The sequence below is a fragment of the Anomaloglossus baeobatrachus genome, chromosome 12 (assembly GCF_048569485.1).
Source record: "Anomaloglossus baeobatrachus isolate aAnoBae1 chromosome 12, aAnoBae1.hap1, whole genome shotgun sequence".
NCBI classification, from domain to species: Eukaryota; Metazoa; Chordata; class Amphibia; order Anura; family Aromobatidae; genus Anomaloglossus; species Anomaloglossus baeobatrachus.
The window spans coordinates 42,797,763-42,810,854 of record NC_134364.1 but is presented as its reverse complement, the minus strand read 5'-3'; the positions used below and the strand labels follow the sequence as shown (position 1 = coordinate 42,810,854).

At 53.1% G+C, this 13,092-nt stretch overlaps 1 protein-coding gene across 4 annotated transcripts in view; it reads left to right on the top strand.

Annotated features, from left to right (window-relative positions):
* Positions 1-4,171: 4,171 nt before the first annotated feature.
* SNAPC1 (small nuclear RNA activating complex polypeptide 1) overlaps positions 4,172-13,092 on the top strand; it is a 48,639-nt gene continuing 39,718 nt past the window's right edge. Inside the window, exons 1-3 of one of the 4 annotated variants that reach the window (XM_075329458.1) lie at positions 4,172-4,531; positions 7,549-7,653; positions 12,822-12,953. In XM_075329458.1, the coding sequence (XP_075185573.1) occupies positions 12,829-12,953 (125 nt within the window). In that variant the 5' untranslated portion in view covers positions 4,172-4,531; positions 7,549-7,653; positions 12,822-12,828. Of the gene's footprint in view, positions 4,548-4,743; positions 4,802-7,548; positions 7,654-12,821; positions 12,954-13,092 lie in introns of those variants that run through there. The other 3 variants (XM_075329460.1, XM_075329459.1, XM_075329461.1) reach the window with 3 other exon arrangements.

The following is a 13,092-nucleotide window of genomic DNA, read 5'->3' as shown; positions in this document are numbered from 1 at the left end:
TGCCCACTCTCTTTTCCCTCAGTGCGCTGCCAGCCTGCCCACTCTTCCTTCTCTCAGCGCGCTGCCAGCCTGCCCACTCTTCCTTCCCTCAGCGCGCTGCCAGCCTGCCCACTCTCCCTGACATCAGCGCGCTGCCAGCCTGCCCACTCTCCCTTCCCTCAGCGCGCTGCCAGCCTGTCCACTCTCCTTTCCCTCAGCGCGCTGCCAGCCTGCCCACTCTCCTTTCCCTCAGCACGCTGCCAGCCTGCCCCCTCTCCTTTCCCTCAGCGCGCTGCCAGCCTGCCCCCTCTCCTTTCCCTCAGTGTGCTGCCAGCCTGCCCACTCTCCTTTCCCTCAGCGCGCTGCCAGCCTGCCCACTCTCCCTTCCCTCGGCACACTGCCAGGCTGCCCACTCTCCTTTCCCTCAGCGCGCTGCCAGCCTGCCCACTCTCCCTTCCCTCAGCATGCTGCCAGCCTGCCCACTCTCCCTTCCCTCAGCACGCTGCCAGCCTGCCCACTCTCCCTTCCCTCGGCACACTGCCAGGCTGCCCACTCTCCTTTCCCTCAGCGCGCTGCCAGCCTGCCCACTCTCCTTTCCCTCAGCGCGCTTCCAGCCTGCCCACTCTCCCTTCCCTCAGCACGCTGCCAGCCTGCCCACTCTCTTTTCCCTCAGTGCGCTGCCAGCCTGCCCACTCTTCCTTCTCTCAGCGCGCTGCCAGCCTGCCCACTCTTCCTTCCCTCAGCGCGCTGCCAGCCTGCCCACTCTCCCTGACATCAGCGCGCTGCCAGCCTGCCCACTCTCCCTTCCCTCAGCGCGCTGCCAGCCTGTCCACTCTCCTTTCCCTCAGTGTGCTGCCAGCCTGCCCACTCTCCTTTCCCTCAGCGCGCTGCCAGCCTGCCCACTCTCCCTTCCCTCGGCACACTGCCAGGCTGCCCACTCTCCTTTCCCTCAGCGCGCTGCCAGCCTGCCCACTCTCCCTTCTCTCAGCACACTGCCAGCCTGCCCACTCTCCCTTCCCTCAGCGTGCTGCCAGCCTGTCCACTCTCCCTTCCCTCAGCACGCTGCCAGCCTGCCCCCTCTCCTTTCCCTCAGCGCGCTGCCAGCCTGCCCCCTCTCCTTTCCCTCAGTGTGCTGCCAGCCTGCCCACTCTCCTTTCCCTCAGCGCGCTGCCAGCCTGCCCACTCTCCCTTCCCTCAGCACACTGCCAGGCTGCCCACTCTCCTTTCCCTCAGCGCGCTGCCAGCCTGCCCACTCTCCCTTCCCTCAGCGCGCTGCCAGCCTGCCCACTCTCCCTTCCCTCAGCATGCTGCCAGCCTGCCCACTCTCCCTTCCCTCAGCACGCTGCCAGCCTGCCCACTCTCCCTTCCCTCAGCACGCTGCCAGCCTGCCCACTCTCCCTTCCCTCAGCACGCTGCCAGCCTGCCCACTCTCCTTTCCCTCAGCACGCTGCCAGCCTGTCCACTCTCCCTTCCCTCAGCACACTGCCAGCCTGCCCACTCTCCCTTCTCTCAGCACACTGCCAGCCTGCCCACTCTCCCTTCCCTCAGCGTGCTGCCAGCCTGTCCACTCTCCCTTCCCTCAGCGTGCTGCCAGCCTGTCCACTCTCCCTTCCCTCAGCGTGCTGCCAGCCTGCCCACTCTCCCTTCCCTCAGCGTGCTGCCAGCCTGTCCACTCTCCCTTCCCTCAGCGTGCTGCCAGCCTGCCCACTCTCCCTTCTCTCAGCACACTGCCAGCCTGCCCACTCTCCCTTCCCTCAGCGTGCTGCCAGCCTGTCCACTCTCCCTTCCCTCAGCGTGCTGCCAGCCTGTCCACTCTCCCTTCCCTCACCATGCTGCCAGCCTGCCCACTCTCCCTTCCCTCACCATGCTGCCAGCCTGTCCACTCTCCCTTCCCTCACCATGCTGCCAGCCTGTCCACTCTCCCTTCCCTCACCGTGCTGCCAGCCTGTCCACTCTCCCTTCCCTCAGCGTGCTGCCAGCCTGTCCACTCTCCCTTCCCTCAGCGTGCTGCCAGCCTGTCCACTCTCCCTTCCCTCAGCGTGCTGCCAGCCTGCCCACTCTCCCTTCCCTCAGCGTGCTGCCAGCCTGTCCACTCTCCCTTCCCTCAGCGTGCTGCCAGCCTGCCCACTCACCCTTCTCTCAGCACACTGCCAGCCTGCCCACTCTCCCTTCCCTCAGCGTGCTGCCAGCCTGTCCACTCTCCCTTCCCTCAGCGTGCTGCCAGCCTGTCCACTCTCCCTTCCCTCACCATGCTGCCAGCCTGCCCACTCTCCCTTCCCTCACCATGCTGCCAGCCTGTCCACTCTCCCTTCCCTCACCATGCTGCCAGCCTGTCCACTCTCCCTTCCCTCACCGTGCTGCCAGCCTGTCCACTCTCCCTTCCCTCAGCGTGCTGCCAGCCTGTCCACTCTCCCTTCCCTCAGCGTGCTGCCAGCCTGTCCACTCTCCCTTCCCTTAGCGTGCTGCCAGCCTGCCCACTCTCCCTTCCCTCAGCGTGCTGCCAGCCTGCCCACTCTCCCTTCCCTCAGCGTGCTGCCAGCCTGCCCACTCTCCCTTCCCTCAGCGTGCTGCCAGCCTGCCCACTCTCCCTTCCCTCAGCGTGCTGCCAGCCTGCCCACTCTCCCTTCCCTCAGCGTGCTGCCAGCCTGCCCACTCTCCCTTCCCTCAGCGTGCTGCCAGCCTGCCCACTCTCCCTTCCCTCAGCGTGCTGCCAGCCTGCCCACTCTCCCTTCCCTCAGCGTGCTGCCAGCCTGCCCACTCTCCCTTCCCTCAGCGTGCTGCCAGCATGCCCACTCTCCCTTCCCTCAGCGTGCTGCCAGCATGCCCACTCTCCCTTCCCTCACCATGCTGCCAGCCTGTCCTCTCCCCCTTCCCTCAGCACACTGCCAGCATGACCACTCTCCCTTCCCTCAGCGTGCTGCCAGCCTGTCCTCTCCCCCTTCCCTCAGCACACTGCCAGCATGACCACTCTCCCTTCCCTCAGCGTGCTGCCAGCCTGTCCACTCTCCCTTCCCTCAGCGTGCTGCCAGCCTGCCCACTCACCCTTCTCTCAGCACACTGCCAGCCTGCCCACTCTCCCTTCCCTCAGCGTGCTGCCAGCCTGTCCACTCTCCCTTCCCTCAGCGTGCTGCCAGCCTGTCCACTCTCCCTTCCCTCACCATGCTGCCAGCCTGCCCACTCTCCCTTCCCTCACCATGCTGCCAGCCTGTCCACTCTCCCTTCCCTCACCATGCTGCCAGCCTGTCCACTCTCCCTTCCCTCACCGTGCTGCCAGCCTGTCCACTCTCCCTTCCCTCAGCGTGCTGCCAGCCTGTCCACTCTCCCTTCCCTCAGCGTGCTGCCAGCCTGTCCACTCTCCCTTCCCTTAGCGTGCTGCCAGCCTGCCCACTCTCCCTTCCCTCAGCGTGCTGCCAGCCTGCCCACTCTCCCTTCCCTCAGCGTGCTGCCAGCCTGCCCACTCTCCCTTCCCTCAGCGTGCTGCCAGCCTGTCCACTCTCCCTTCCCTCAGCGCGCTGCCAGCCTGTCCACTCTCCCTTCCCTCAGCGTGCTGCCAGCCTGTCCACTCTCCCTTCCCTTAGCGTGCTGCCAGCCTGCCCACTCTCCCTTCCCTCAGCGTGCTGCCAGCCTGCCCACTCTCCCTTCCCTCAGCGTGCTGCCAGCATGCCCACTCTCCCTTCCCTCAGCGTGCTGCCAGCATGCCCACTCTCCCTTCCCTCAGCGTGCTGCCAGCATGCCCACTCTCCCTTCCCTCACCATGCTGCCAGCCTGTCCTCTCCCCCTTCTCTCAGCACACTGCCAGCATGACCACTCTCCCTTCCCTCAGCGTGCTGCCAGCCTGCCCACTCTCCCTTCCCTCACCGTGCTGCCAGCCTGTCCTCTCCCCCTTCCCTCAGCACACTGCCAGCATGACCACTCTCCCTTCCCTCAGCACACTGCCAGCCTGCCCACTCTCCCTTCCCTCACCGTGCTGCCAGCCTGTCCTCTCCCCCTTCCCTCAGCACACTGCCAGCATGACCACTCTCCCTTCCCTCAGCGTGCTGCCAGCCTGTCCTCTCCCCCTTCCCTCACCATGCTGCCCGCCCATTCACCCTTCCTTCCTCACCAGCAGCCCTCCCTCCCACACTGAGCCGCTGACACCTGATCGCACAGTGCGCATGTCTGCATCCGTCTGCTGGTGTAAACAAGCTAATACACGTCTGCTTATTGGGGCTGCCAGTACGGATATCACGTGGTCTACTAAGAGCCCCTGATACTGTCACACTGAAGTGCATGGGCACCAAGTGTATTTACACAAGTCCAGGTAGCCAGACTGTGCGGACCGGGACTTCCGCACCGGCACACACCCTGCAGCCAGATTTATATCCGGACCACATTGCTGCAGCTTTGGGGCACGGAAAAGGACATACACTTCCTGTTTAGGTAGAACAGGGACGCGCAGACGTGCTTCTTGGGACGGGGACGCGCACGTATAGGTTTGGTTTTTGTTTTGCTTCACACAGGCGCAGCAGAATGATGACGTCATAACGCGTAGGTTCCTGCGGTACGGAGTCCGGTGAGTGTCAGTCCAGGTGTGTAGAGGCGCGTATGTCACGTGATTGCAGTGATGACCGTGTGACCTGTGCGCTCACTGATTGACGTTATGTGCTATATGTATCCGCAGCTGCGGCAAGTGTGCACCTCCCCGTACACTGCCAGCAACAGCGCCCCCTGCAGTACTGGGAAACCGAGCTCACAGCTGCGCAGGACAGGAAGAGCGGCACGTACTGCTGCTGCACACTTGTTTGCTGAACCACAACTTTGTCCCGTTCATACTGTGCCCCCAGTGAGTGAAGCCCCCAGGTGTTTCCACCTCCCACCCACTGCACCCTCTCACAGGCTCCATCCAGTATAATGCCTCTCACTGTCCCCCACATGGTATAAAGCCCCTCTTACAGTGTGATCCCCCCACAGTGCCCCCTCTTAGTGTGATCCCCCCACAATGTCCCCTCTTACAGTGTGATCCCCCAACAGTGTCCCCTCTTACAGTGTGAACACCCCATAGTGCCCCCTCTTAGTGTGATCCCCCCACAATGTCCCCTCTTACAGTGTGATCCCCCCACAATGTCCCCTCTTACAGTGTGATCCCCCCACAATGTCCCCTCTTACAGAGTGAACCCCCCATAGTGCCCCCTCTTACAGTGTGATCCCACCCACAGTGCCCCCTCTTACAATGTGATCCCACCCACAGTGCCCCCTCTTACAATGTGATCCCACCCACAGTGCCCCCTCTTACAGTGTGATCCCACCCACAGTGTCCCCTATTAGTGTGATCCCCCGACAGTGCCCCCTCTTACAGTGTGATCCCCCGACAGTGTCCCCTATTAGTGTGGTCCCCCGACAGTGTCCTCTCTTACAGTCTGATCCCCCGACAGTGCCCCCTCTTACAGTGTGATCCCCCCACAATGTCCCCTCTTACAGTGTGATCCCCCCACAATGTCCCCTCTTACAGTGTGATCCCACCACAATGTCCCCTCTTACAGTGTGAACACCCCATAGTGCCCCCTCTTAGTGTGATCCCCCCACAATGTCCCCTTTTACAGAGTGAACCCCCCATAGTGCCCCCTCTTAGTGTGATCCCACCCACAGTGCCCCCTCTTACAGTGTGATCCCCCCACAGTGTCCCCTCTTACAGTGTGATCTCCCCAGTGTCCCCTCTTACAGTGTGATCCCCCCACAGTGCCCCCTCTTAGTGTGATCCCCCCACAGTTCCCCCTCTTACAGTATGATCCCCTCCAGTGTCCCCTCTTACAGTATGATCCCCTCCACAGTGCCGCTTCTTACAGTATGATCCCCTCCACAGTGTCCCCTCTTACAGTATGATCCCCTCCACAGTGTCCCCTCTTACAGTATGATCCCCTCCACAGTGCCCCCTGTTAGTGTGATTCCCCCAACATTGCCCCCCTTAGGCCTCCTTCACACGTCCATGCTGAAGGTGTAGAGTATGTGCTATCCGTGTAACTTCCGGAATAAATATTACTTAAATGCATACTCCAATGTATTTGGAGCAAAAAATCATTTTTGCAATGGGGTTTATTAACAAATTGCACTCATTGCCTTCCTTACCATTTCTTTTGCTCAGTCAGTTTTTTGCTGCAGGAAGAGTTAACTTAGAATCAGTCAGTCAGCCCTCTATGACAGTCTGACTGGAAGTTTTTGTTTTCCGAGTGTCTCTCAACTGATTTATGACCACAGACCACATCAATGTTCCGGGAAAGCAAAGAGTCTGTAAAAGCCATTCAACTTTGATGTGGTCTTTGGTTAGAAATCAGCTGAGAGGAGCTCAGAAAAGAAATATAAACTCACTGAAGGACTTCTGGTTAACTCTTTCTGATACAAGCAATAGACGGTGCAAAACGCAGAGGCTACAGAAGGCAAAATTGTGTTGAAACCTCGTTGAAAAATTGATTTTTATCAACCACATGCATGTAACAAAAAAAAAAAAGTGGACAACCCCTTTTAAATATATTTAATTATTTTTTAGTGACAACACAGGAGTTTCTGAACATTCATTGTATAGTCCTTTTTATTTGCAGGAAGCGCTACAGTGTATCCACCCATATCCTGTCCACCGCCTTTAACTTGAGAACGGCAGCAGCTATAGGCATAGAAGTGGTGTCTAGGTATAGTAAAGAAGCCATGCGCTACGCAATGAAACCACCTATAGCGCCACCTGGTGGAAAACAACGGAGTTAGCATTTTTATCTCGAAAAAGGAACGAGATAGAGAAAAAAAAGTGAAATACAAAGTTGTAGGGCATCATCAATTCAATACGAATCGACACCTTGCATACAGAAATGCTATGATTAGAACGTGTAACACTCACAAGGCTGCGGACGTGAAGCGATACCTCATGGAGACCTTCCTACAAGTCATTGGGTATGGTGGCTGTGTGGAGTGGCCTCCACGCTCACCTGACCTGACCCCATTGGACTTCTTTCTGTGAGGTCACATCAAACAGCAGGTGTATGCGACCTCTCCACCAACATTGCAGGACCTACGACGATGTATCACAGATGCTTGTGCAAACGTGTCACCTATCATATTGCACACCGTGCAGCAAGATACAGTATGCTGTGCAGAGTCCAGATGTGCATTGCAGCTGACGGTGGCCACTTTGAGCATCAAAGTTAAATGAGCGCCATATGCGTGACCAGCATTCAATGTTTTGGGGGAGGGGGTCATGGGTTTCATATCATAGCATTTCTGTATGTAAGGTGTCGATCCGTATTGAATTGATGATGCCCTACAACTTTGTAATTCACTTTTTTTTCTCTCTCGTTCCGGTTTCGAGATAAAAATGCTAACTCTGTTGTTTTCCACCAGGTGGCGCTATAGGTGGTTTCATTGCGTAGCGCATGGCTTCTTTACTATACCTAGACACCACTTCTGTGCCTATAGCTGCTTCTGTTCACAAGTTAATGGCGGTGGACAGGATATGGGTGGACACATTGTGTATAAATGCACATAGACTGACGGCTGTTTGGCTTTTTCTTGCCAGTAATTATAATTTTTTATATATTTTCTTTGCAGCTTTATTTGGGGTACAGTGTTGTGTCCCCAGCATTGTGAAGTTTTGCTTGAGATTTGTGTCTACCATGATGATCTCATTCATTACTGGATAAGCCGCTTTATTAGGTATGTACGTTTGACTCCTAGTAATGCTAATGAGATACAACCATGGACATCAATAGATGCCCAGATTGAAGGAGTGACACAAAGAGACAGTAAAAAAACACCTTTATTAATATTCTTTAAATATTTAAAAACAAGCAAAAGGCACCGAATACAAAGAGGGACACGGACAGGAAAAATAGAATAAGACTATTCTTAACAGGTTAAAGAGTATACACCTATGCCAACAGAATTTTAGATTATATGAAGGAAAACCGAGTGCGTTGCTGCAACCCATAGACAGGTACTGCACATTAGTTATAATAAATAATTAATTTGCTATATAAGTGGATCACCACTAAAAAAGCAGTACATGTGTGTCAACAATCGCCATGTGCAGAACCTAATCAGAGCGCAACAACAAGATGTTCATAGGCAGCAAAATGCAATCAGATGTTACCCCTCCATAGTCCCGACCTGAAAACTACCAGTGCATGGCACCCACCAGGATCCTGCTAGTGCAAGTCCCACCCCTTTAACGGGGCAACCATCACAAAAGTGGAGCTAGATGTATAATGTGAAATTCACCAACAGAGTAAGGTGAATAAAAAATATGTTCACAAAACACAGTACATACCACGCACAGGCAGCTGGGTCAGGACGATGAAAGGGAACAAGTGCCGTTCCAATCAACAAGTTGGCATAATAGGTGCAAGTAAAAGTGAAAATACTGAATTACATCACCTGAAAGTATTGTCCTGCCGTGACCCTCACACTCCAAATGGTGTATACGGCAATTGGCGCACGAGCGTGTGTGGGAAAAGCCCTTCCCCGATTATCTGCCTGTGTGAACAATGCTGGCGATAACCCGGCAAATTAGAAAAATGCTCGGGCAATCAGATCTTTTTTGCCGGCAAAAAAACCCAAACAATTATCGGTAGCCCGTTGGGATGTACTGCCGGTAATCTGACGCGTGGGGACACAACAATCGTGTAAGCCAGGGGTCGGGAACCTTTTTGGCTGAGAGAGCCATGAACGCTACATATTTTAAAATGTGGTGAGAGCCATACTCACCAGGGGGGAGCGGCGGTGGTGGAGCAGATCAGAAGGTCCCAGGAGGCAGGGTAGGCAATGCTACGGGAACGGAGGAGGGGGTGTTGCGGCTCAAGAGGTCGTTAATACTGCTGCGGGCTCGTGGGGTGTCACGGCGGCGGGCGCCATTGATCTGCCCGCAAGCGGCTTTGAATCTTCACCAGTTGACGAGATAAACTTAAAAAAAATGGCTGCAGCGCGTGAGTAGATCGACGCGATGGACTTCAAGAAAATGGCCGCGGGGTCTAATCTGCACACGCACCACCTCCGCAGCCACTTTTTTTTAAGTTGATCTTATCAACTGCGGGAGATTCAAAGCAGTCCACGGATCAATGGCGCCCGCCGCGACACCTCATGAGCCCGCATTATTGCCAACCCTGCACCACCACTGTTGCCCCGGTAAGCCATCTGCGGTTTGTAAGACGCACCCCCATTTTTCCCCCAGTTTTGGAGGGAAAAAAGTGCGTTTTACAGACCAGAAAATAGGGTTTTTTTTTTTTTTTTTAGAATTAAAGATTTGTCTGCGAGCCAGATGCAGCCATCAAAAGAGCCACATCTGGCTGGCGAGCCGTAGGTTCCCGACCCCTGGTGTAAGTGTATATCCCATTCCCATCATTGCTCGTCAACTCGCGGTAACTGGATGGAGACTGGAGTCAGGTGAGGTTCAGGCTTTCTCACGGTGTACGAGAAAACTAAGTGTGCAGCATATAAAATAGAGTAGAAATCTGTGCCGCTGTCTCACTTCTTGCTGAATGTTATGATGGGTTCCTGTGTATTATGGAGCAGCAGGAGGAGGCTAGAAACAGCAACTGAGGTAAACCCGGTCACAGCCTTCTACTCGGTGTTCACGCCTGTGCAACCAGCTTATTTTCAACTGGCGTCGTATAATATCAGTGCAAAGTAGAGAGTGGACTGTTATAGTGTATGGGGGGGTCTAGAAGTAGCTCAAGGGTTGTCCATTGTTAAAAACCCAAAACAGAGCGATACTCACCTGCTGTTACCTATGTGGATACAGCTCAGGCCACTCCATTGGTCGCTCCAGAATCAGTGTCTGCATAGTCCAGTTGTTACAATATAGCTGTAACCTGTGATTGTCTGCAGTGGTCAGGCAACTAGTATCTCTGATTAAGTGCTGTGTAATCCACCTGACCACTGCAGCCAATCACAGGCTTCAGCGACCCTATGACAAGTGAACATGGCTTCTGGATTCACGATGGTGCCAGCAGGTGGGTATACCTCTGTTTATTTTTTAATAACTCACGCCAAAGAGTTTATTTTTTACGTAACAGAATTATTACCATTGTCTTAATATTGTCAGGGTAAATACAAGCTTATGCCCTGTGCGTATAAACGTAAGATAAGATAAGACCCTTAGTGTTTCACGGTTGATCATGTGAAATCCTGAGAGTGTTTTTCCCATCTTCACACATGGATATTATCGGACTCCTGTAGTTTGCCGCTTGTTAAAATTTCAGTAGTTTCTAAGATGGTGACCCTATTCTTTTGTTTACATCTTGTTGCCTTGGAGACCAACCACTGCTGCTAAACAGCAGAGCATGGGGAGTTGCTTACCAGCTCTTTTCTATGGAACACTGCTTGGATCCTGGAGTTTGCTGTTACCTCCTAATTATGTGAAGGTAGCCTGGGCTATAGATTGTTTGTTCAAATGTAATAAGATTATCTGTGTATGTAAATAATCAAAATATAGATGTAGTTGCATAATTATCTGTGTGTCATGGTACATGGCAATTGCACAGACGCCATAATATGATTCTAAGCTGTAAGTCAAGAAAGAGTTAACCAATGACAAGTGAACAGATGTATAAACAATGGACAGTGAAGCCCTTCTTAAGGTACCGTCACACTAAGCGACGCTCCAGCGATCCCACCAGCAACCTGACCTGGCAGGGATCACTGGAGTGTCGCTACATGGGTTGCTGGTGAGCTGTCAAACAGGCAGATCTCACCAGCAACCAGTGGCCAGACCCAGCCAGCAGCGCCGCATGGAAGTGATGCTGCGCCTGGTAACTAAGGTAAATATCGGGTAACCAACCCGATATTTACCTTGGTTACCAGCGCACACCGCTTAGCGCTGGCTCCTTGCACTCCTAGCCAGAGTACACATCGGGTTAATTACCTGATGTGTACTCTGCTACGTGTGCAGGCAGCAGGAGCCAGCTTCTGTGGATGTTGGTAACCACGGTAAACATCGGCTCCCGATTGGTTGTTGCTGAATGTCCTGGACCATTTTTTAGTTGTTGCTTTCCCGCTGTGAAGCACAGATCGCTGTGTGTGACAGCGACAGAGCAACAACTAAATGTGCAGGGAGCAGGAGCCGGCTTCTGCGGACGCTGGTAACCACGGTAAACATCGGGTAACCAAGAAGCCCTTCCCTTGGTTACCCGATATTTACTTTTGTTACCAGCCTTCGCCGCTCTCACGCTGCCAGTGCCGGCTCCTGTTCCCTGCACTCCTAGCCACAGTACACATGGGGTTAATTACCCGATGTGTAGTCCGGCTACGTGTGCAGGGAGCAGGAGCCGGCACAGACAGCTGAGAGCGGCGGAGGCTGGTAACGAAGGTTAATATCGGGTAACCAAGGGAAGGGCTTCTTGGTTACCCGATATTTACCTTGGTTACCAGTGTCCGCAGAAGCCGGCTCCCTGCTCACTGCACATTCAGTTGTTGCTCTGTCGCTGTCACACACAGCGATGTGGGCTTCAGAGCGGGAGAGCAACAACTAAAAAATGGCCCAGGACATTCAGCAACAACCAGCGACCTCACAGCAGGGGCCGGGTTGTTGCTGGATGTCACACACAGAGACATCACTAGCAACATCGCTGCTACGTCACAAAAGTTGTTCCTTAGCAGCGATGTTGCTAGCGATGTTGCTTAGTGTGACGGGGCCTTTAGTGAAAGTCTAATCAGTGATTTCACACAAAGAAAGAATGTGCTAACTAGATAATCAGGCCAGAATATACTGAGAGAATTTTATAATTATGATTTTCTTACAGCTGTAATATGTGGGATGATCACTCCCTGTTCTTTCTTCAAGGTTGAAATCGAATGTTGCATGGTATAATCACGAGTCTTTTTAATACACGAGCCAGACGCCTATGCTGGCTCAAAGGGTGAACACAGTTTCTGTGGTTATTGCTTCTGAGTTATTTATTATATCTGTACAGATAGCTAATTTGGACCCATCCTTTGGATTTGCCCTCAACAAAGACTCCATTAGCAGTCTTACCTAAATTTCTCCCTTGACAATCACGGATCACTGCACCACAGTACTTACAAGATGGACGGCAGCGGAGGTCGGTCTCCTAAGGAACGAGCAGCAAACAAAACAAATCTCTACCACACACTGGAGAAATTTTCCATTCATAGGATACCCAGAAAACGTGTGTGTTGTTTTTTTTAAGGTTATTTTGGGTGCTGTAATTCTACGCGTATGTGAACGGATTTCTCTGCAGCTTCTTCCAGATTTGATGAGTCAATCCAATATATGTTTACCTTCCTTAGAGGGGTTTTCCAGTAGTATGAGATTGATAACCTATGTCCTGGATAGGTAATCAATATCCAATTGGTGTGGATCCAACACCCAGCACCTCCGCTGATTAGCTGAACGCCGCTGCCGAATGCTGATGACCAGCTCCTGTGCACCTGGATAGGTCATCAATATCCTAGTAGCCTGAGGCTGGGGGTCCGTGACCACCAGGGATCAGAAACACGTTTATTGGTAGGGATGATCGAATATTACAAATATTCGGCTTTGCGAATATCTGACGAATAGGTCGCCGCTATGTGAATATCAGATGCGCAATGTAAGTCTATGGGAAGCCCGAATAGTTGCTATTCGGCAACTATTCGGGTTTCCCATAGACTTACATTGCGCATCGAATATTCGCAAATAGTCGAATAGCGGCGACCTATTCATCGAATATGGGCGTTGCCGAATATTTGCGGTATTCGATCATCCCTATTTATTAGCTCTCATTAGGTCTGAACTGTTGCTTTACATTTTACCTTCAGAGAGATGATGAATGATGATTTGAGCAATAAAATTCACTGTATTTTTCATTTCTTTCCACTTTATAAAGCCACATCATGAGCTTTCCAGGCATTAAAGAAGACTGTGAGACCTTCTTGAGTTTCTTCCAGGCTACAGACAGCGTGCGGTTTGAAGAATTTTTATCAATATGGAAAGAAATCAAATTCCACACCATATACTAGTAGGTTTAGCACAAGGACTCTCTTTTTCAGCAGGTTCTCTGAGAACTTCTATGGCAGGTGCAATTAATGCTATGAATTATGGTGAAGTTCCAGCTCCTATAGTGCTGCCAGAATGCTGATGAAGAGAAACGCTCAGTA